The 21,893-nt window shown below is 40.6% G+C and overlaps 1 protein-coding gene across 1 annotated transcript in view; it reads right to left on the bottom strand.

The window, feature by feature from the left end:
• Positions 1 to 3,596: 3,596 nt before the first annotated feature.
• RHOJ (ras homolog family member J) overlaps positions 3,597 to 21,893 on the bottom strand; it is a 91,969-nt gene continuing 73,672 nt past the window's right edge. The window contains exons 3-5 of the mRNA XM_065940925.1: positions 16,648 to 16,812; positions 13,998 to 14,093; positions 3,597 to 5,905 (exon numbers count right to left, since the gene is read on the bottom strand). Coding sequence (XP_065796997.1) covers positions 5,759 to 5,905; positions 13,998 to 14,093; positions 16,648 to 16,812 — 408 coding nt within the window. The 3' untranslated portion in view covers positions 3,597 to 5,758. The remainder of the gene's footprint in view (positions 5,906 to 13,997; positions 14,094 to 16,647; positions 16,813 to 21,893) is intronic.

The raw sequence follows: 21,893 nt of genomic DNA, 5'->3' as shown, positions 1-21,893 counted from the left end.
TTTCCATTGGGATAAAATTCTCCTGAGATGTACTTAAACAGCAATTACTGTGTACTCAGAGCAAACAAAACAATTTAAACCAGGTGATGAGAGGAATGTAGAATTCATTAACCTTCTGCCCACAGCCCCTCTGTGAGAAAAAATCCGATTGCTTACAAAAATTGATTTAAAAAAATAGCAGGTGGTGGCACTTTCAGGTGTGTGTTTACAAAGCTGTCCCAAACATACCACCCTGCTATGAAAGAGTTTCTGTTTTTTCTTTAACAAATTAACATAAACTCAAAAAGACTGACTTGTTCAGGGTCTCTGGGAGGCGAAATGTGCTTCCAGGCAAGATTCAGCTCTGGGTGTTAGGGACCCTCTCCTCAAATTACTCCAGATATCACATCACTAAAACACCGATCAGACCCTGTTCATCCATGATAACTGCATATACCGAGAGGCTTGGAGGACATGGCTGAAAATACAAAATTATACCAGCTTCATATCATAAAGTTTTTGAGTCACTGCAGAACTCAGAACAAAATGAAAGAACATGTTAGAAACATGCATGTTTCTATGGTAGAACATCCATGGTAGAACATGTTTAAAACATGCACAAAATGACTCTAGATTTTAACAGGATATTCCCTAAGGAGGAAAAAAAAAAACATAGATTGTGACCAAGATTAATCATGTAGCTTTTCCTCTAATTTCTTGTAGTGGAAGTTAAAAGCCAAGAACTGTTACTGAACTTGCATCCCATGAATTCACAGATGAGCCAAACCCTCCTTGACTCATTTCTGTCCTAACCCCAAAAGATCCCCCAAGAGCAATGCTGAGCCTCTAATGCTTGATGGGCTAGTGTGTAGAGCTTGGTGCTTTAATTTCCTTTTTGCTCTTTGTTGACCATGGAAGCACCATGAATTGTTGCCTTATCTCATATTGTTGTACTCTGTTATTGCTGATGTGCATTTTATTTTTTCATTTTGGAGTTTAGAAATGTTTTATTTTAGAAAGGTAACACCATTGTCCATTTTAAATGCAATCTTCCTATTTAGAGTTATTCTGCCAAGATAAATAAATATTCTTCATACAAGTAACTGTCTTTCCAGATATCCCACAGTCATCCTTTTCAGGTTTTAAGTCATGTTCATTCTCAAGGAAACTTTCAAACTGATTTATTCACTCATATTTCTTGGTAAGTTTCCTTTGCCTGCCTGCTCCATGTTAGAAGGCTTGAGGAGGATGAAGAAGAAGGTTTGAAAGGGGATGACCTCAGAGGAGGCTTGAGAGAGATCACCTGCATGGCTATTAAAGACCCAGAGGGCGCTGTCCAGCATTTCATCCACTTTTAATGAATCGCGAAGTGGCATTATCTAGGATTATTACACAATTAATTCTGTTGACTGATTCTGCTTAGAGACTCAGAAACATAGATTGCTGTTTATGAGAATGGCCCTGCTTTCTTCCCCATGGCTCTAGAGACCAGGCAGAAGTTAGTGATTCTTCAGGAGGACTGTCAGATATGTGTCTTTGCCTCATGTTTGGTTTTAGTTTTTTCTCCCTTCTCTAAATGTTTCCTTTTTAAGAGAACCTAACTTTCTTCGCAAGAAGTTTGGTTTCCCTGACCTCCCTCACTCTCTCTTTTTCTGTTTCTAATGGTCCTTGAAATGAAATGTTTTCTTGAGTTTTCCTTTGTACTTGGGCAGCCTACCCAATGACTCTTAAGAGAATAGCTGGTGACCTGTGGTTCTCTCTGCAGAAGAGAATGCACATTTTGTATTCTGGCCTCTAAATACAGGGGTAGATTTAAAAATGAAGACATAAGATCATCTCCAGCATGGTGTCAAACATTCCTTTCAAGCTAAACCTTGATTTTTAATCTTCCATCACTTTGGTCTTACGGATGAATCTGCGTTTACGAAAGCAATACTACCTCTTTATGGGCTGACCTCAAGTTATATTGGAGGAGGAAATGGCAGCCCACTCCAGTACTCTTGCCTGGAAAACCCCATGGATGGAGGAGCCTGGCAGGCTACAGTCCATGGGGTCACAAAGAGTCGGACATGACTGAGCGACTTCACTCGTTATACATTTCTTCTTGAAGACCCTCTACTTTGGGAGGTTATAGGAAATAACACTCCTAATGATGATATTTATGTTAGCTTCACATTCTGGGTTTTATGAAGACTGTGTGTATGGTTACAGGCACTTCATCTGGTACTTCTCTCACAGACCAGAAATCTTCCAAGTGGTTCTTTGCATGTCATGATCAGACATACTGAAATCTCAATATATACCAAATCTCTCTTCCTGTCATACGTGTGTGACAATTTTTGATTTCCCAGTTTAGTGGTTTCTTGTTGAGAGTGCTGCAGTTACTGCATTCAGCAATTGCTCTTTGGGTATAAATTTTCTAGACAGACGGTAGCCCCGAGTTCTACTGTTAACATGGTTCTGACTTGGGTCTTCCATATAAGTCCATTAATTCTACCAACCAACCAACCAGCTGACTGAAAAAAAAATCTGTGTAACTAGCTCCTTGATCAAGCCATGAAATTGAGATTATATTACACTGTATATTTGTATCTTATTATAGTGGCCAATGTCATATATTTGAAATATGGTTAGGATCTATAGGATAAACAGATGCAACTCAGGTAATATACCTACAAAACTCCAACTTAATATGTTGATAATGAGTAGATTCTAGTGTGAAAGTTAAGTGTTGGTCGCTTAGTGGTGTCCGACTCTGCAGCCCCAGGGACTGTAGCTGGCCAGGCTCATCTGTCCATGGAATTCTCCAGGCAAGAATACTGAAATGGGTTGCCATTCCTTTTTCTAGGGGATCTTCCTGACCTAGGGATTGAACCCAGATCTCCCACATTGCAGGCAGATTCTTTACCATCTGAGCCACCAGCACAGATTATAGTATGGAGATGAAAGGCATTGGATGGGAAGAAGAAAAGCTGAGATCTGTCCAGCTTTGTCACAACATATCTCTTTTAACTCATCTGGGCTTGTATTTTCTCATCTGTACAATGAGGAGATTGGGTTATAGCTTCTTCTATCTCAGAAAAGTCAAGACTACACCTTCAGTAGCGGTCTGTTGCCCCTTCTTGACTTTGAAGATGGTGTAGGCCTTTAAAAGGGTCCTTGTTGAGATTTCTATGTCTTTTAATCATTGGTTTCAGAATATAGTTTTATTCAATTTTATAGCAGAAGACTTTTTTTTTAAGAGACATGAACTACCTATTGCCATGAAACAGGGAATACATGATTAATTTGGTGGAATGACATGAACTCTTTTAGGTTGCTTTGTTCTTCATTATTTTATTCAACAAGTAGCTCCTAAAACCTCTAAGAGCCTGGGCTCCACACAGACACTGTCTCTCCAGGTTCTGGTTCTAGGTGAGAGAGAGATCTCCCACTGTGGACAAGTTAATCTCTGTGGCCCATTAGGGAGGTGATGACCCGGGGAACCATTTGCCTGTTGAGTGCACACATCTGGAAAACTCTCCTTGGCAGAGCAAATACACTGTTCTCAATTTTTCATCCACATCAGTGAGGAGTGGCTCTTTAGCAAGACGTAACCACACAATAATGTAACAAAACCAGCTAACGGCACTTCATTTATTATAGGGCTAAATGCTCATTATTGTTTGTAAATGATGAACTCAACATCTTCAGAGTTAGTTTATACATAGTTGATTTCCATTTACAAAGAGAGAATGTCCTGTTTTCTCTAAATGTCAAGCTTTGACTTACAAAACTCCCGTTTTCTTTTAGGTGGGGTGTGTGTATATTCAAGAAAATGTTCAGCAACGAGATGGGAGAGGAGAGAAATAAAACTTGGAACGTAGAAGAAGGGAAAGCACATTTCAAAAATTCCAAACAAAACCCAAAAAACTGAGGGGGTGTCATGGAAGGTCTTCACAGAAAAGACCAATACTGTATGCTTCTTTTTAAATGTGCTTCCTCCGGGAGCAGAAAGAACAAGAAAGACTGGATTTTTCCAACAGGAGTGTGAATCTAGAAATTCTTAAACTAAAATTTGTGTAATTTCATTCTGCAAAGAGGCACTTTGCTTATGCAGTTGAAATAAAAATAAAGTGCCTACCTGGGTGTTTCCAGGATAACTGTAAGCAACTAAGACTAATTAGAAGCCTTCACAGTCTCTAATTAAAAGCTAGGAAATAAATCACTCTGAGATACAAGAATCCCTGGATGTTTGGAAGAGTCTCTTCCCCAAGCCCAAAGTCCCTGTTCCATAGAGCACACCATTTTGGAAGCAGGGCATAGGTGGATCCAGAGCTTGGTACTCATGGATATAGACCAAAATACACATTTGGGACAATGAGTACAGGAAATAGGGAGGGGCAGTATTTTAGTACCAGTTATACTTGAAAAATATCCTTTAAAGAGAATGGGAGCTCCATGGGACAAACTGAGAAGTACTTTCAGTTGAAGCGAGAAGAAAAATTGAGGCACTTTGGCTTAACCTTTGGGACTTTTAAATGCAACTTTTTTCCATCCCATGATCAGTTGCTTCTTTGGATTCAAGTTATTATTGGGCATGGGAGACAGTGTGAAATGAAGAGAGGAAATAGGCATACAGTGGGGAAGGGAGGGAGCAGGAAATTTCACTTTAATGAATAATAATTTTTTATAAGATAGGTCTGCCATATTCTCTTCCTAATCAGTTTGATTGAAAAACAGAAATCCTACTTTCTTAAAAGCACAGTTCATTTGTAGTTTTGAAGAGCCAACTCATTAGAAAAGACCCTGATGCTGGGAAAGATTAAAGGCAAGAGGAGAAGGGGAGACAGAGGATGCAATGGTTGAATGGCATCACTGATTCAATGGACATGAGTTTGAGGAAACTCTGGGGGATAGTGAAGGACAGTGAAGTCTGGTGTGCTGCAGTCCAAAGTGTTGCAAAGAGTCAGACCTGACTTAGCAACTAAACAACAATGACAATATAATGTAGAAAAAATCAAGTGACCAATCAACGTAAGCATTTCTGGGGGTGAATCTCAGGCAATAAATGTGGACCTGCAACAATTCAGATGGTGTTTCTTTCAACCGGGTTCAGAAATTACGGCTTCGTATATTTCCGAAAGTTTCAACATTTCCTTGTATCTTCTTACAGTCAGGCATTCAGAGGTACATGTTGGTTTTAATAGCTTTGGTAGAAACATGCTGAAAATAGGAATGAACATAAAAACCTTTTTCTTTAAGATAGTTTGGCGTGGTTTTATAAGGCCTGAGTAAACTGGTAAATTAGTAAATTTCTTAGAATAATACAAATTAATGCAAGACACATAGTAGAACAGCAGATTCAAGAAAAAAAAAAAGGTTAGTATCATATTCCCATGTTTTGTAAAAGACATCACGTAAGGCCACCAATACAAGAAGCAAGTTCTTTTTTTTTTGGTTTTCCTGTGATGATTTCCTATCAGTTTCATGTTCTTGGAGGGGATGATGGAAAACTCAAGCTGGCCTTGATTTTGTTTCCCACGTGGTCGGCAGTGGCACTGGCTGGGATCTGGGCTCAGCATTCTCGTGGCGTGTGCAACGTGGATGCTTCTGGCTGGCAGGGAGGAAGCGGCAGTTGGCTGGTAGTGTGCTGTGCTTGGGAGGGCTCACAGGGCGGAGGGCCAAGCCTCTGGGTCAGGGGCTTCCTCTCTGCTCATGCCCTCCTTTTGGCTTGAGCTGGGTCACAGAGATTGGCTGCCATTCTTACCCTCTGTGGGGTGGCGGTGGGTCTCAAACCTCAGATAATTGAACAGCAGTTGTGACACTGGGAGCAGCGTTTCTTCTTTTTCTTGGGATGGAAAATGGTGAGGATTGCTTCATCAAAAACTGCTTTAAGACCTTTCTGGGTCAGGGCCGAGCATTCCAGGTAGCACTGTGCTCCAATCTAAAACACAAAGAGAGGCGTGAGAGGAGAGAGAGCAAGGCGCAGTGGTGTCTGCCCTCTGCCCAGCCAGGAGCTACCGCTGCTTGACTCACACACAGCCCGGGGATGGGTGGGATCACGTCTTTTCCTTCTGCGTTTCAACTTGCATCTGCTTTACTTTTTGAGGTTTTTACATATTTTGCTTTCTGATATTAACATTAAATGACTGTGGATTGCTTCTGATAAACAACAAATTTATTCATAAGAATAAGAACATAAAACATAAATATTAAGAGCGGATTCAAAACCAGTGATATAGTTTAAGTATTTTTTTGTGAACTACAGGGTAGGTGATGCTGTTTCTGGTGCCTTCTCATTTGTATGCAGAACATGTGAATATGGTACAAGTGAAATGAATTCCCTTCTGTGCATAGTAGGGCAGGGTGTCAACTTGCTTAATAAAGCTCATAGAAAGAGAATGGTTTTATAGAGAGTGATATGACTTTAGAGGTCATTTTTGATTAAAATGCACTTCTGACAAGGTGTCTCTCAGCAAAGTAATATCTGATTGGTTATATTATTCAGTTTTAAGATACATTAAAAGGTATATGTTAAGCAGTTAAAAAACTCCCAAAACACATACAAATAAAGGTCATAAAATGTATCTACTGACACAGATATCCTCTTTGTCAATATACAGTCTACGTGTATTTAAATGACAAAATATCTTGTGCTTGCCTAAGGCTTTATTTCAAAGCTTTTGATGATTTCATATTATGACATATTGGATAATCACAGATCCCTATGAGAAATATAAAAATTCAGGCCAGAGTTACAGATTCTCATTTTTAAAAAATTGCAGGTAAAGCAGCCCATGTTTGGCAGTCAGCTTCATGAGATAATTCATGTGAGCAAGACCTGGGGTTTTAATTGCTCCCAAGCTCAGTATGAGCTAACAATTTGATGTGGACTTTTTAATAGTAAGGACATCTGGAAAAATGTGTTTATTATATGCTTCACATTATAAGAATAATTGAAAAATTAAAGTGTATCCAGGAGAGGGTGGATGGACGGAGAGCTCCTGGAAACCAACAGATAAATGACTAAAACAGGGTAGCAAAATCACATGCTGATTAGGGCCAGTAGCTTAGGTAACTGAGTAAAATAGGGCTGGTACCAGACAACAGGGAGAGGTAGAGACTGCGGCGTCCTGTGGGTGCATACCTCTCTAAAGTTGGCAGTCTGCTTGGCTTTGGACCATTGTTGTCATGCAGGATTGTTGGTTCATTGTTGCCATCTCTGTGTTTTTGAAGAGGACGTGGGCATTTGGATTTTAATTAATATTTACCAATTTAAAAATACTCTATTGGCCAAGCAAGACACTAACGTGGGGTGTCTTGGGCAGCAACCAGCCAATTTGTATTGCTTAAGGACACCCAACTAGAAAGTGAATAAGCTAGACCTGGAATCTGGGTCACTTGATGAGTGTTCTTTCCCTGGTCTGTGATGGAAACTCTGACCCTCATCACTCAACTCTAGTCAAGCTGGCAATGAAATGAGGCTGCTCACTTGTTTGAAAGTCCACAGATAAGAAAACTAAGCATGCGGTAAAATTGTTCTGGTGGGGTCCAGATATGCACTTTTTCCCTACATGGTTATTGGTTACTGTACTAGCCAAAAAATTTCCCAAAGGAAGCATGCTACATATTGAAAACTTATTTTATGGTTTTGCTTTGACCATGGTCTGGATTAGAAAATAGCTTTTTTATATAATTAAAAACAATTGAATATAAGAGAGGGATAGTGAAGTGAAAGTCACTCTAGTCGTGTCTGACTCTTTGCAACCCCATGTACTATACAGTCCATGGAATTCTCCAGGCCAGAATACTGGAGTCTGTAGTCTTTCCTTTCTCCAGGGGATCTTCCCAACCCAGGGACTGAACACAGGTCTCTCACATTTCAGGCGGATTCTTTACCAGCTGAGCCACAAGGGAAGCGAGGGATAAGGATTAGAAAAATTTTTCCTAATAATGTCCTGAAATCTGTTACAGTTTGGGATTGTATTCAGGACTCAATATTAACAATATTAACACATGTGAAAAGCACTAATTTAATGAATGTGTCTACTGAATGAGTGCTTGTAATGTACTGGCTCTTGTCAGTCATCCTGAAAAAAATATCCAGACCACGCCGTGGGACTGTTGTATTTAGAATACCTTCCGGCTAAGATCACAAGCCTCAACTGACTCTGGAAATTACAGGACAAGCTGGACTGAGCCAGGTTCACATGTGGAATTCTGGACCATCTGGTCCTGCAAGATGGGAGAGTGCACATTTTCTCCTTCTCTTGTCTCTCCCCCACCCCCACCACAGTACTGCTGATAACCTATCAGAGTTTGCCTTTTGATGGTGCACGAGGAGTCCAAACTTGTCTTTCCCAATTCAGACATTTCTGAAGATAATCAAACAGTAGATCAAGGCATTATTGTGTAACTGGGTTAATAGAGCATTATTTTGTACTGATAGTTACAGGAAAAGCAGCAGATTTTGCATGTGATTTGGGAAATATGTGTGAGAATCAGAACTCAGTTGTGAGGTTAGTATTGCTAACCAAGGATCAGGTACTCTAATGGTTAGAGGAAAGAATTCATCCTGATGCAGGTAAGACTTATTCCCTATAACACAGCCATGTTATAGGGACTGCTGGAAAAAAACTGTGTGCCCTCCAAGATGCAAAATGCAAAACCATCCCAAGGAAATACAGCCTCTTTTGTAGCAGCAACTTCATCTGCCTCTTGGAGCAGAGTGACCTACACTGTCAAATATTTAGAATCCATCTGCAAGTGCTCAGGATTCGCAGATCTTTGTTTAGATATACATGTTAGCAATCTTGGACATGCTTTACCAAAATGATGTGTTTTCAGGAACAAAATAGAGACTGAGGAATGTAAACTGAGAGAACATTTTCCTGATAACTTTATAATAGCTGTAACTTAATGTTTCAGAAGCTGAGAAATTTATCAGAGGTATACAGAACATAAAAGAGTCTGACAAGAAGAAAAAAACAGGCAAACAAACTCACAGTGACCAATCAAGTGAAAGAAAACCGAGTGTTTCTTCCAGGTGGTCCTTGTGGAGGTGGGACGTGTTCTAGAATAAGATGAGGCATAACTGGAAGGAATAAAATGGAAGGTCTGCCCAGCTGCAGACATATCTGAGAGGACACAGTGTCTACAACAGTGCTAGCTAGGTGAGCTAGACCTTGTGGAAGGGATACTGGGTCACTTAGGTGAGAGGCAAGTCTCTCGCCATTCTCCTTTGCAGCTCAGAAAACTGATGTCCAGAGAGGTAAGGTAACCTCCCTAAGGCCATACAACTAAGAAAATGGCAGAGATTGGAATGTGTCTGTCTCCTGAGCCTGAGCCTTAACCATTCTGTTGAGGTCTCTCTAGCAAATGTAAAGAAATGTGATGAAAGAGCAAAATAAACAGATGGAGATTTTGTTATGACAGAGTGACGATGAGAGACGAGAAGGAAAAGGAAGACTGGTACTCTATGTAAACAGGGAGAAGAGATGTTAGTACAATAAACAGTAAGCTGGTATCTAAAGAAATGGCTAGTAGCGGAGAAGTTCCTTATTTCTTATTTAAAATTTAGGAAAGTTATGCAGAGAGAAAGTTCAACTTGAGAGCCACATGACGGAAAGAGAACCAAAGGACTTGTGAGAAAGATTCCATCTCATTAAATTAGCATGATGACCCAACTGCTGAAAGAGGAAGAGTGTTTCTAGGCTGGATGCATTGGCTGCTGATTTTTTTTTTTCAAGAATTGGTAGAAATTGCCAACTCAAGGGTGGATAATGAGAGCGTACTGCTTGAGCATAGGTTATTATGAGGTGTTGGGGATTGTGGCTTACTGAACAGAATATATTGGTTTGGGTTTTTCTGTACCATCTTATGAACTTTCGGGCCAACCCAATGCCTTATTTAAAAAACTGTTTAAAAGTTGTAATTGATGAGGAAATGCTGATTGTGCTGCCAGATGTATTGATTTTTTTAAGAAGTCAGAAATGTGCATATTTACATGAAGTTTCCAAATTGCTCAATGTTGGCCACTGAATCACATCAAAAATACCCATGTTGGTTGATCAAAACATTTGTGGGCGAAATTTGGGCCATTACTTGCACGTGTCAGTCTCCCTAATTGGAATTTGATCTCCCCAGTCCCCTAGTTTGGTCCACCTGACAAACTTATTATCCTGGCTCAGTTGTTGGCTTCTCCAAGAAACTGACTCTGAGTCCGTCTCCCCAAACGCGTCCATCACTGTCTCCTCTCTGCTACCCCAGTGCACGTGTCTATTCTATTTGTTCAGGTGGCGCGCTTTAGCTTGCCTGTCTCTCTTGTCTTCTGGGCTGTGGGCCTCCTGAGGGCAGGGCTGTCTCCCTCTGATCTCTGTAGCCCAGATCCCAGAGGCGAAGTGACTGATTTCCTATGGCCACAGGACAAAGTGGAAATGAGGAGGGTCATGGTGACCCTCACAGTCAGCGGGAGGGTATTAAAGACTCGATGGGCATTGATGACAGGGTTTTTGCTGCAGTTTTGCGGCTTTAAACCCCACTGGTGCAAGTCAAAAACCCAAGAAACGGGTGCTAAGACAAAGAGTAAGAATAGCAATAATAAATGCACAGGGTGAAGAAGATGACAGGAGAGGCCAAAAACTGAAAAAAGGAAAATGGTCCAGTGTTTTATTCAGAAATACCTTGGGAAGACTGAGCTTAGAACACCATGTTTAGATTGTATTCAGTGGAATTGGGAAAGAGAATGCATAAAGCATCATCAGCATCATGATCTTAGAGCTAAAGTGGCACAGATTAGGTATTAATTATTGCCAAATAAATCCAGCTGCAGTACAGATATACACAAATGACAAAGGATGGGAAGAGTAGGCTGAAAATTAAAAACAATAATGAAAAGAGGAAGGTAAAGCAAGTAAAGGGATAACAATGACTATTTATTATAAACTGATATAAAACATTTACATAAATGTAGTTGACTCTAGAGCATAAATAATAGGAAATATGTATGACAGGAAAATGTCTCATAAATAAAATGTCCTTTCAGATAAGAAAGAGATGATAGACGAAAAACATTTTGGAAATTGAAAAGTACTGAACAAAAGTATATAAAAAATTTGAACTTGCAAAGCATTTAAGTTATGGGGAGAATATACACATTAAAATAGGGGCCTTCAGGGGCTTCCGTGGTGGCCCAGTGGTTAAGACTTCACTTTCCTGTGTAGCGGGTAAAGGTTCGATCCCTGGTTGGGGAGCTGATACCCAACATGTCTCATGGCAAAAAAATAAAAACATTAAACAGAAACAATACTGTAACAAATTAAGTAAAGACTTTAAAAATGGTCCACATCAAAAAAAGTCTTTAAGAAAGATACAGTCTATAAATAAAGAAGCCCCAAACCTAAGGGTTTCTTTTCAGATTAGAGGGGGGAGGTAGAAGAGCATGGTGGTTAAACACAGTTTCATGTCCTGGCCCTGCCACTTTCTAGCGAGGCGGTCTTTGCTTCTCTGAGCCTCAGTTTCCTCTAGGAGAGTGGAGGTAATAATAGGTACACCTTGGGGGGTTGCTGTGAGGATTAATTAAGACAAGGCATGTAAAGCGCTTGGCATGAAGCCCAGCGCACTGCAAACACTCCATAAATGTTAGCTGTTATTATAAGCTACTTGACAGGAAAGTCAGGGAGCAGAGAAACCTAAAGCATCTCTATAATTACACGAATTGTGATGAAACAAGTTAAACTCTTGCTTGGTTTTCTTCTAAATTGGATTTTGTAAGCTAAACATGATTTTCGCTGTATCTGAGAGCAGTTGCTAGGAGAAACTGGCAAAAGGCAATGAAGTGGTGAACTCAGCCATTGTTCCTAAAATAAGTATGAAATGAGATGGGAGGCTCTGGAACGACTTCTTCGCAGAGGGAAAAAACAACTTCCCAAATGAGAAGTCAGTCTAGGACGTTGACAGGATGGCGGTGGGAGAGACTCCAGAAGCAAGAGACACAGAAAACAAATCTCTGCACAAAGCTGATGCTGAGCCTTTGGAGCCTCCTCGCTGTGAAAGGTATCTAGCTGGGAATCACAGACAATCATTTGTGGAACTGTATGTTTAAGTACTTTAGGGAGAGAATGGAAGCTGGATGTTTGAGGAAAAGGAAGAAGAACCTGTAGAAATGTGCCCATTTCTTAGAAAAAGGTTTGGCTGTGTCACATGGCATATGAAATCTTAGTTCTCCAACGAGAAATTGAACCTGTGTCCTCTGTGTGGGAGTGCAGAGTCTTAACCATTGGACCACCAGGGAAGTCTGACATGTGCCCATTCTATAGGTGGGAAAAGAAATGGTTTGAGGAGATGGTTTACAGAAGATCAGGTGCATGGGGGTGGGGAGATCAGGAAGATCCCCTGGAGTAGGAAATGGCAGCCCACTCCAGTGTTTTTGCCTGGAAAATTCCATGGACAGAGGAGTCTGGCGGGTTACAATCCAAAGGGTTGCAAAGAGTCAGACATAACTGAGCAATTGAACACACACACACACACCCCTATTATCAGCTGTGTGAATCAAACCTATTCATCTCCCTCAGACTCTGGGTCCTCAACTGTAAGAGAAGACCACTGCTCTCTCTACCTAAGAGGGGAGCAAGAGGCTGAAATGAGATGGAGCTTGTTAGGTGCTTAGTGAGAATAGGATGGGTGGCTCCCATTGCTGTTTCTAACATTACCATTCCTAGAAGCATAGTGCTAAGTCGCTTCAGTCGTGTCCGACTCTTTGTGACCCCATGGACTGCAGCCCACCAGGCTCCTTGTCCATGGGATTTTTCAGGGCAAGAATACCGGAGTGGGTTGCCATTTCCTTCTCCAGAGGATGTTCCCAACCCAGGGACTGAACCTGCATCTTCTACATTGGCAGGTAGGTTCTTTACCACTAGCGCCACCTGGGAAGCCCCCTAGAAGCATTCAGTTTCTCAAATATTTGTGAGATGTTCTCATGTATTACATCCATAGAAACAGAATTTTATTTAATTCATTTCTATTTAAATGCATCACTTAATTTTGTTGCCTATAAGAAAGGTTTAATAAGAGAAATGCATGCATTTTTATTCACAAAAAATTGGTAATTAATGTGCCTCTTGACCTATTTAAAAGCAGGGGATCCCTAACTCTGTCCCAGGGCACGCATTTGCAGAGTTAGTTAAATAAAGTAAAAGAGAAATTTCTGAGACCTTTGATTTGGCTTGATGGGTTTGTGACTAAATCAATGAGGAGGTTATGGAAATATGATTTATAAACCCCCTTTTGCATCTGGTACCTCATCCTCTCATGTACATGTTAGTGTCTGCTTTTGTGCACATCTTGGCAGTAAATGGGAGACAGATTTAGTCTAAATTGTTTTCCCAACAAAATCATTCTTTAGCTCTTAAGAATGAGGAAAGGACCATGGAAAGGATCATGAAAACTGTTCCAGCTGTGAGCAAGTAGCTATTATCTGTGAACAGCCCCTTGGATTCTTTGGCTAGTTACCTTTTGGTCCATGTTACTCTTTTAAGATGCTGTTGGTGACATAATCCAGCTCCTCTAAGTGGCTACTCATTACAGGGTGAGAAAGACTAAACAAATATAACCCTGCCAGATGCAAATCTAAGCTTCTCTCAGGAAAATCACAAAATGCCTTTTATGGAGTCATTTAAATGAGTTACATGGATAATAAGCAGTGAGATTTACAAATATCTATCTAATGACTCCCTTTATTCATACTCAATATGGCAAATGGATATTCTAGAGGTTGCTAAATCAAATGATAAGTGCTTCAGCTGTTTAAATTCATCAAGTTTCTTTCTTAATGAAAACCAGACAGTGCTGGCTGACAAGAATGCTAACCAAATGGTCCCTTCCAGCCTGAATTGAACAGAGGGAAGTGCGTATAAAGCAGAGAGATGATTTTGAACATACTGCACTTTAAAGCAAAAGCCTATGTAGCTCTTCCATTCTAAAGCATACAGCAAACGCGTCTCTCAGAAACCATTGAAAATGAAATTCAAAATCGGTACCGCTTTTGCAAGCTTCACACCATGCTCGTAAGTGAGAGGTTTCTCCTTCATATACAGCAAACGGGCCAAAGTTTTGGGGTCATCTCGGAGATCAATCTGGCAAAAAACACACATGCAATACATTTATTCACTTTTTCAGGCCTTACCAGATATTTCAAACCGTGACATAATAGAGATATTTTCCCACTTGACACTCAAGAAATTGCTGAATTTTCTTTAAGGAAGGGCATACACATGGCCATATTGTGTCTAGAAATTAAAGTGAGTTCTTTGTGTATGTATACCCCAGGCTTTCCTTAAAGTTTTGCCTTCAAAACTATTATCCTGGGAAAGTGAAGGTGAAAGTTGCTCAGTCCTGTCTAACTCTTTGCGACCCCATGGACTGTCAGTCCATGGAATTCTCCAGGCCAGAACACTGGAGTGGGTCGCTTTTCCTTCTCCAGTGGATCTTCCCAACCCAGAGGTGGAACCCAGGTCTCCCACATTGTAGGCAGATTCTTTTTTTTTTTTCCATTTATTTTTATTAGTTGGAGGCTAATTACTTTACAATATTGTAGTGGTTTTTGCCATACATTGACATGAATCATCCATGGATTTACAGGTATTCCCCATCCCGATTCCCCTTCCCACCTCCCTTTCCACCTGATCCCTCAGGGGAGTGTGGAAGTCTCATGCATCCAACCTGGGCTAATGATCTGTTTCACCCTTGATAATATACGTGTTTTGATGCTGTTCTCTCTAAACATCCCACACTTGCCTTCTCCCACAGAGTCTAAAAGTCTGTTCTGTACGTCTGTGTCTCTTTTTCTGTTTTGCATATAGGGTTATCATTACTGTAGGCAGATTCTTTACCAGCTGAGCCACAACGGAAGCCCAAGAATACAGGAATGGGTAGCCTATCCCTTCTCCAGCAGATCTTCCTGACCCAGGAATCGAACTGGGGCCTCCTGCATTGCAGGAGGATTCTTTACCAACTGAGTTATCAAGGAACTTTCACTATTACTGTGGGAGCTGAGGACTTATTCAAATGATTCTGTGGCTGTTTCAAATGCTTTTGAAATTTCCTGTTTATTTCTAGACCCTACTTATAGGATATACAAAATAATCAGTCTTATTACTTTGCAGTGACGCCTCATTTGGTCTCTAGTTATATTACCAATTCTCTAATAGTTTATTTCCTGGCTCTGATTATATGTATATTATATACATAGACTTTTCCAAACCAAATCTTCATACTCAAAGGGATGAAGATTTGTCACTTGTGAGGATATTCTAAAGAATGTGCTGTAGGCTCTGAAGGCAAGTTCTAAAGAGGAATTTCCAAGGGGCTTGCTTAAGGAATAAACATTAATCTTTTCAAACATAGAACTACTTCAAAAATAACGTCCATGTGTGGATGAGGGTTGAAAATTTAAATATTTAAGTTGCTTTAATCTCTCACTGTGTGTGTGAACCTATGTATACATGCATGCGTGTCAATATGGGCACATCAAAGCTTGTGTTTTAAAGAAAAAATGACATTATGGTCCCCTTTGAAAGCCCATTTCTCAGCTTTACAACTTTGTGAGTGGGTTGTATTTTTTTGCCCTAATTTTTTAACTTAGTGTTCATGAGTTATAAAAGGATTTGGATCATACAAAGATGTTGGCATGTCCCATCATATATTTTCTTACCAAATCATCAAATATTATCATCTAGAGTTAAGGCAAAAGATTTTATTTAAACAAACAAATAATTATCTTTCAGAGCAGAAGTGTTAATTGTATTTATGGATCTGTTAGTTCTCTGTCCACATATTCTCTTGGAAATATTTTTCTTTCTCTTACTCACTTAAAAATTTCTCTTGGTCAAGCAGAATGTAAAATGAGAGACAGAAAACAGCTGCATATGAAACAGACAACAATAAAACTCTTAAGTATCATTACATTTCTATGTCTTTGGGATAGTAATTTGGGTTTTAACATAGCAAAGAACAATCTATTTAAAACTATAAAAAGCTAGAACAATCTCTAATGTGTTTGGGAACTGGCTTACTGTTGGAAATTCAAACTACGGAACTTTATTAGCTTTCAAAACACTTTAAAGTCTTCTACAATTGCAGCTTTGTCTGATATATATCTGTTTTAATATCATTTCTAAGATCTGAAAGACCAGGGTCCTTCAAGGGAATAGGGAACAGTGACTTTCTGTCTTTCTTTTCAAGGACTGTTATTGAGGAGTTTCTGTCATAATGAGCCTATTCTGATTGCTGTGGTCATTTTGACATTCACACCTATTTTGTGACTTTCAAACAATCATGGATTTTTGATATAAAAAAAATAGGTAATAAGCGTGATTGACATCTACACCTCATTCTCTGACTCAGAACTGGAGAAGGGTGTCTGTTTAAAAAATGACTTTGTTTTTTAAAGACAAAAAGTGGAGAGAAGAATTTTTAAAGGCCCCACGGAAACTTCCTGTTACATATGCTTTCAACCGTGGGCTAGATAACCATGGGGTTCATAATAAAGGCTGTTCATAGGACTGTTGTACCTGAAACCCTGTATTCAACAGTGTTTGGTAGAATAGGATGTTCTGGGGATGCCTACAGGGTCTTTGCATTTTGGTAAACCCTCCACGGCCACCCTACCCGGCCACGCCGCCTTCTAACCTGGGTCCCTATGAGGACATAAGGCACGTGAGGCATGCAGTCCTTCAGCTCCGGGACCCACTCCTCCTGGACGTTGTGATAAGAGGCAGGGTTTACGACAGAGAAGCAGATCAAAAACACATCAGTGTTGGGGTAGGAGAGCGGCCTCAGCTGGTTGTAATCCTCCTGTGGGAAGAGCAAAGAGTCTGTGTGTTTGTATTGATGCAACAGGGTGAGGTGCAGCCCGTGTGGTTCCAGGAGTGACGCAGACTTTGGATTTCACCACAGCGTCCTCTGACACCGTTCCTTCCCGACCCCGGAATCTGGGGGTTCCCTGTATTACCAGAAGTAAAGGAGCCATCGGCCAGGAAAACACTGTTGTGTACAGAGCAATTATGAATTGACCTCTTTTAAGATGAACTAAAAAAAAAAATCCTTTAAAACATTTTAAAATAGTTTCAGTGGGATAATTTACATACTATAAAGTTAATCCGTTTAATGTCTATAACTCAAGAAGAATTATTGCGATTATTGTGTCTATGGGAATTGTGTTGTATTGAATATGGATTTAAATTAGTGGGCCATTGGCCAAGTCACAGAAATTCTCTTCTTATGTAATTTTTAAAAAATTGCATTGAAATTCAATTTAGAATAAGCTAACTAAAATGCAAAGCAACGAGTTGTTGCTAAAGCATACACCACGATATTTGAAGAACATATTGTGTGAGGGGTTAGAGCTAAGAATTTGGGATTTGTTTCTAAATCTACCTAAAAGCCATATTGTGACCTAATAAATAAGATACCAGATTAATGAATTTTCCCCAAAGACTTTTCAGACCAGAATATGCTTTGGTTGAAGAGCTTGTGGTTGCATAAGATGTTTATGTATATGCTATTTTAGTGGGAGATGATAGAGACAAAGAAAAACGTTGGATCATCTGAACTTTGGGAAAAGTCAGCAAGTACCTTTTATTGTATGTAAAATATTTTAGGAGGTTCCAAGGTATAAAATCTGCTATTTCATTAGAAGTTTTTATCTATTGTCATAGAATTTGGTAACAGTGCACAGTAACTTTGTGTGTGTGTGTATATTTTATATTATATATTATATACACATATTAATAATACATATTCTCACATACCACAATATGTTACAAATGTTCATACACACTACAGTACATTCCATATACATATACATACTACCTCCAAGCAGACATTATACATACATAGGTGCAACCAAATCTGTATGTTCACACTTAAATTGTCCATTTCTATGTACATATGTGTATCAATTCATTTATTAGGGTCTGTCCTTACCATTCTAACATTATAAAAATTACAAAACATATATGCTCATTGTAAATATTCAAACATTATGTAAGGACATAGAATTAGAAGTAAAAGTTTGTTTCTATCCAGTGCTTTATCTCTAATAGTTTTTCCTCTCTTCCCAGATGGAGCCATTATGTAACAGTATCCTTCCAAACTTTTAACATTTATTTACATATATAACATATACATGTTTATTTAAAAATTAATTGATTATATAGCTTAAATTGTTGTGTGATTCTTGCTTTTTTAAAAAAAGTTTGTTTATTTATTTGGCTGCATCAGGTCTTAGGGAGGCATGTAAGATCTTTATTGCATCACGTGAGATCTTTCATTGCAGTTGTGTGGACTCTCTAGTTGTGGCCCAGTTACTTGCTCCACAGCATGTGGGATCTTAGTTCCCCGACCAGGGATTGAACCCACATCCCCTGCATTGCAGGATAGATTCTTAACCACTGGATTACCAGGGAAGTCCTGATATTTGCTATTTTAAACTTAATATGTATGGATATTTAAAAATATCAACCTCACTATCTTTCTATTGACTCTAATAACATCTTTATTAAAAGGGGGTGCACATGGCCATGTACACGTGTGCCTGGGAGGAACCCCTTTGGAATGTCAGGCGCGGTCATCTCTGGTTGGTCAGCATGCATTTATCTGTCATTTAGTGCCCAGCACACAGGGGCTCAGTACACTATTACTGCTTCTAATTCTATCAGAGCCTAAGCAAAACGCAGTGCAGGCTGGCAAGGATGCTGAAAAATCCTAAAATCCTAAAAAAGTGAACTAGAAACACACAAAAAGTCAGTTATTGTGGCTTATTTATCACATTTCTATGAAAGCAATTAATTGGGAGTTGAATATGTTGCTTAAAAACTGATTGGGCCAGGCCTATGATTGCATGTCAGTCAAGTTGTACCCATGTCTGTGTGTATGTATGCATGTTGAGGCTGGTAGTGGTGGGAGGGGACAACATCTTTTATCAGTACCTCCTCCTCTGTACACAACTAGCCCTAAAAGCCAAACCTCGCCCAGGGTCTCTCTCCCCTCTCTCTTCTCTCTCACAGTAGCTGTGAAGTCCACAAGCTAAGAATTCTCCTTCCCAGCCCATGATCTATGGGTTCATGACACCACCTGCTCCTGTCACTTCATCCTCTCCTCTGCGTTGTCATAAATGGAGTAGGGGCTGTGTTGTTTTTTCTCGTGCCCCACTTACACTCCGTCCATAGCAAATATTCCGTAAGTGCTATTGACTGACTGGATGACACTGGATCTGCTGTGACCTGCAAATGAATACATGGTTTTTCTATGGATCATTTATTGTAGTTTTCATAAGAATCACCTGGGGAGATTTAAAAACCTCCCGATGCCCTGCTAGCCAACTACCTGCCTCTTTCTTCCCTACCCTGGGATCAGTGAAATCAGAATCTCTTGAGAGTGGGTTTGGGCATCTGGGTATTCTGATTTCACTGGCCTGGGGTTGGCATGGAGTTGAGAACAACTGAATTACATCACCTTGACTACCAACTGAAGATATATCAAGGGCTTACTACTAAGGGCCAGGCACTGTTTCAAGCTCTTTCATGCATGATCTAGTTGAATCCTCTCACTAGCCCTGAAAAGATGGTACATCAACTTCCGAATTTCATAGAAGAGGAAATTAAGGGTTAGAGAAATTCAGTACTGGACCAAAATTACAGAGCTTAAACACCAGGATAGTGTATTTGGTCTGAATCTAGCTCTAGCTCTTAATTGTGAACACGTAATTTGTTTCAGCCCAGAATTTTAAGTGACATATTCAGCATTTTCTTGAGAATTCAGTTCTCTAGGAATCATGATATGGATTGATGCTTTACCCAAGGATCTAGGAAAAGAAATGTTAGACCCCAGGGTGGGTGTAGTTACCTATTTCTATAGATCTAAAGAAAGGCCTGTCTCTAGGTCTGCATCTACCAGAAAGTACCACCAGATGGCAGCAGACACTGTCTATTTAAAACCTCAAAGCCTTAAAAAACAACACAATTGGGAGAAAAGTCACAACTAGACAAATCGGGTTACAACTAGATAAGCAAATAACTGGTGGTCTGAAAGGATCATGTTTACTTGGTTCTTTACCCAGAAACTCTCAAAGGAATTCCACTTACATTACGGGGAAGTTAGGAAGACCCTGGGTTGCTGGACTAACTGTAGGTGGGAAGGTGGCAGGAGTTTGGTTTGTTGATAATTTTCTCTCCTAGGAGGTCCAGCTGGGTGACTTCTGACTGCGTCCTTCATTGGGCTCTATGCTGCTCTGTATTCTGGATCTCTCCTCTTTGGAAACTTTAGAGCTGCTCTATGTACTGTGCTGTGCTTAGTCGCTTAATGGTGCCCGACTCTTTGCGACCCCATGGACTGTAGCCTACCAGGCTCCCCTGTCCATGGGGATTCTCCAGGCAAGAGTACTGGGGTGCGTTGCCATGTCCTCCTCCTGGGGATCTTCCCCACCCAGGCATGGAACCCAGGTGTCCCGCATTGCAGGTGAATTCTTTACCACCTGAGCCACCAGGGAAGCTCAGTCCTGCTGTATAATTCCAATTAAAAAGATTAATTAATTTCCTACTGAATGCCTAGCATATAGCATTCAGGATGCTATAAGAACTATACAAGGTAAATAAGAATTGGAAATCTGGTGGGGAAAAAAATGAAAATATGGGAAACAATTCAATTTATGTGAAAGTGAGAGGTGCAATTTCTCTTGTGTTAGTTGCTCAGTCGTGTCCAACTCTTGTGACCCCATGGACTATAGCCCACCAGGCTCCTCTGTCTATGGGATCCTCCAGGCAAGAATGCTGGAGTGGGCAGCTATTCCCTTCTCCAGGGGATCTTCCCAACCCAGGGATCGAACCCAGGTCTCCTGCATTGCAGGCAGATTCTTTACCACTGAGCCACCAGGGAAGCCTTGCTTTTAGTTAACTCCCTGATAATAGAATACTATAGAATAGTTTTTGACTGAATTGGGAAAATACAATTCCAAGGCTAGAAGAGGTCTTAGAGATCATTAGTGCAGTGGCTCCCAGAGGAGCATGGGCATCACCTGGGAGCTCATGAGGGATGCACATTTCCAGGTGCTGGCCAGCCTTCTGAAGCTGAGGTTCTGGAAGCAGGGCTGCCCGCTCTGTGACCTAATGGGTCCTCCAGGTGACTCCATTGTAGACACTGAATGATTGAATTGGGGCCACAGAGCAAGCATACCATTAAAGAAGGCTCACACCTGGGCTGGCCTGACTCATTTCAGCTCCTCTTCCCCACGGACTGCAGCTATGAAACACGCAGGGGCTTCAGGCTTAATATAAGTAAGTGTTCCCTTGGACTGAGGGCTGGGGACTGGGAGGTTGGGGGACTTGAATTTGTACCAGCTGATAACTTGATTCTTTTTTTTTTTTTTTACAATGGAGCACGTTTTGAGTGGGAATCCTTGGTGGCTCAGCAGTAAAGAATCTGCCTACCGGTGCAGGAGATGCAGGTTCGATCCCTGAGTTGGGAAGATTCCCTGGAGAAGGAAATGGCAGCCCACTCCAGTATTCTGGCCTGGAGAACCCCATGGACATAGGAACCTGGTGGGCTATATTCTGCGGGGTCACAGAGTCAGACACGACTGAGCGACTAAACCACCATGACCATGTTTTGAGTCTTGGTTGGATGCGCACGTGTCAAGATGGGGTAAGGGTCAGTGGTCCATCTGTTATTTGAGACTCCTTCCAATGTTGAAACTGATAATGGAAGACTGCAACAGTGACTTGAATGGGGCTTCAAGGGCTAAAGTAGACAGAGGCTGGGGTAGGGGTGGGGGTGGAGAGAAGGGTGGGATGTTGTAAAGGTAGGCTTTTGAGTGCTTTTCACCCAACTTTACTCTGAGGGCAGGATAGTGTTTGGTTTGAAGACAAATCTCATGTTCT

Source organism: Muntiacus reevesi, chromosome 7 (genome assembly GCF_963930625.1).
Source record: "Muntiacus reevesi chromosome 7, mMunRee1.1, whole genome shotgun sequence".
Classification (NCBI taxonomy): domain Eukaryota; kingdom Metazoa; phylum Chordata; class Mammalia; order Artiodactyla; family Cervidae; genus Muntiacus; species Muntiacus reevesi.
Note: the sequence above shows the minus strand (reverse complement) of the source record. Positions and strands in the feature narration are given on the sequence as shown.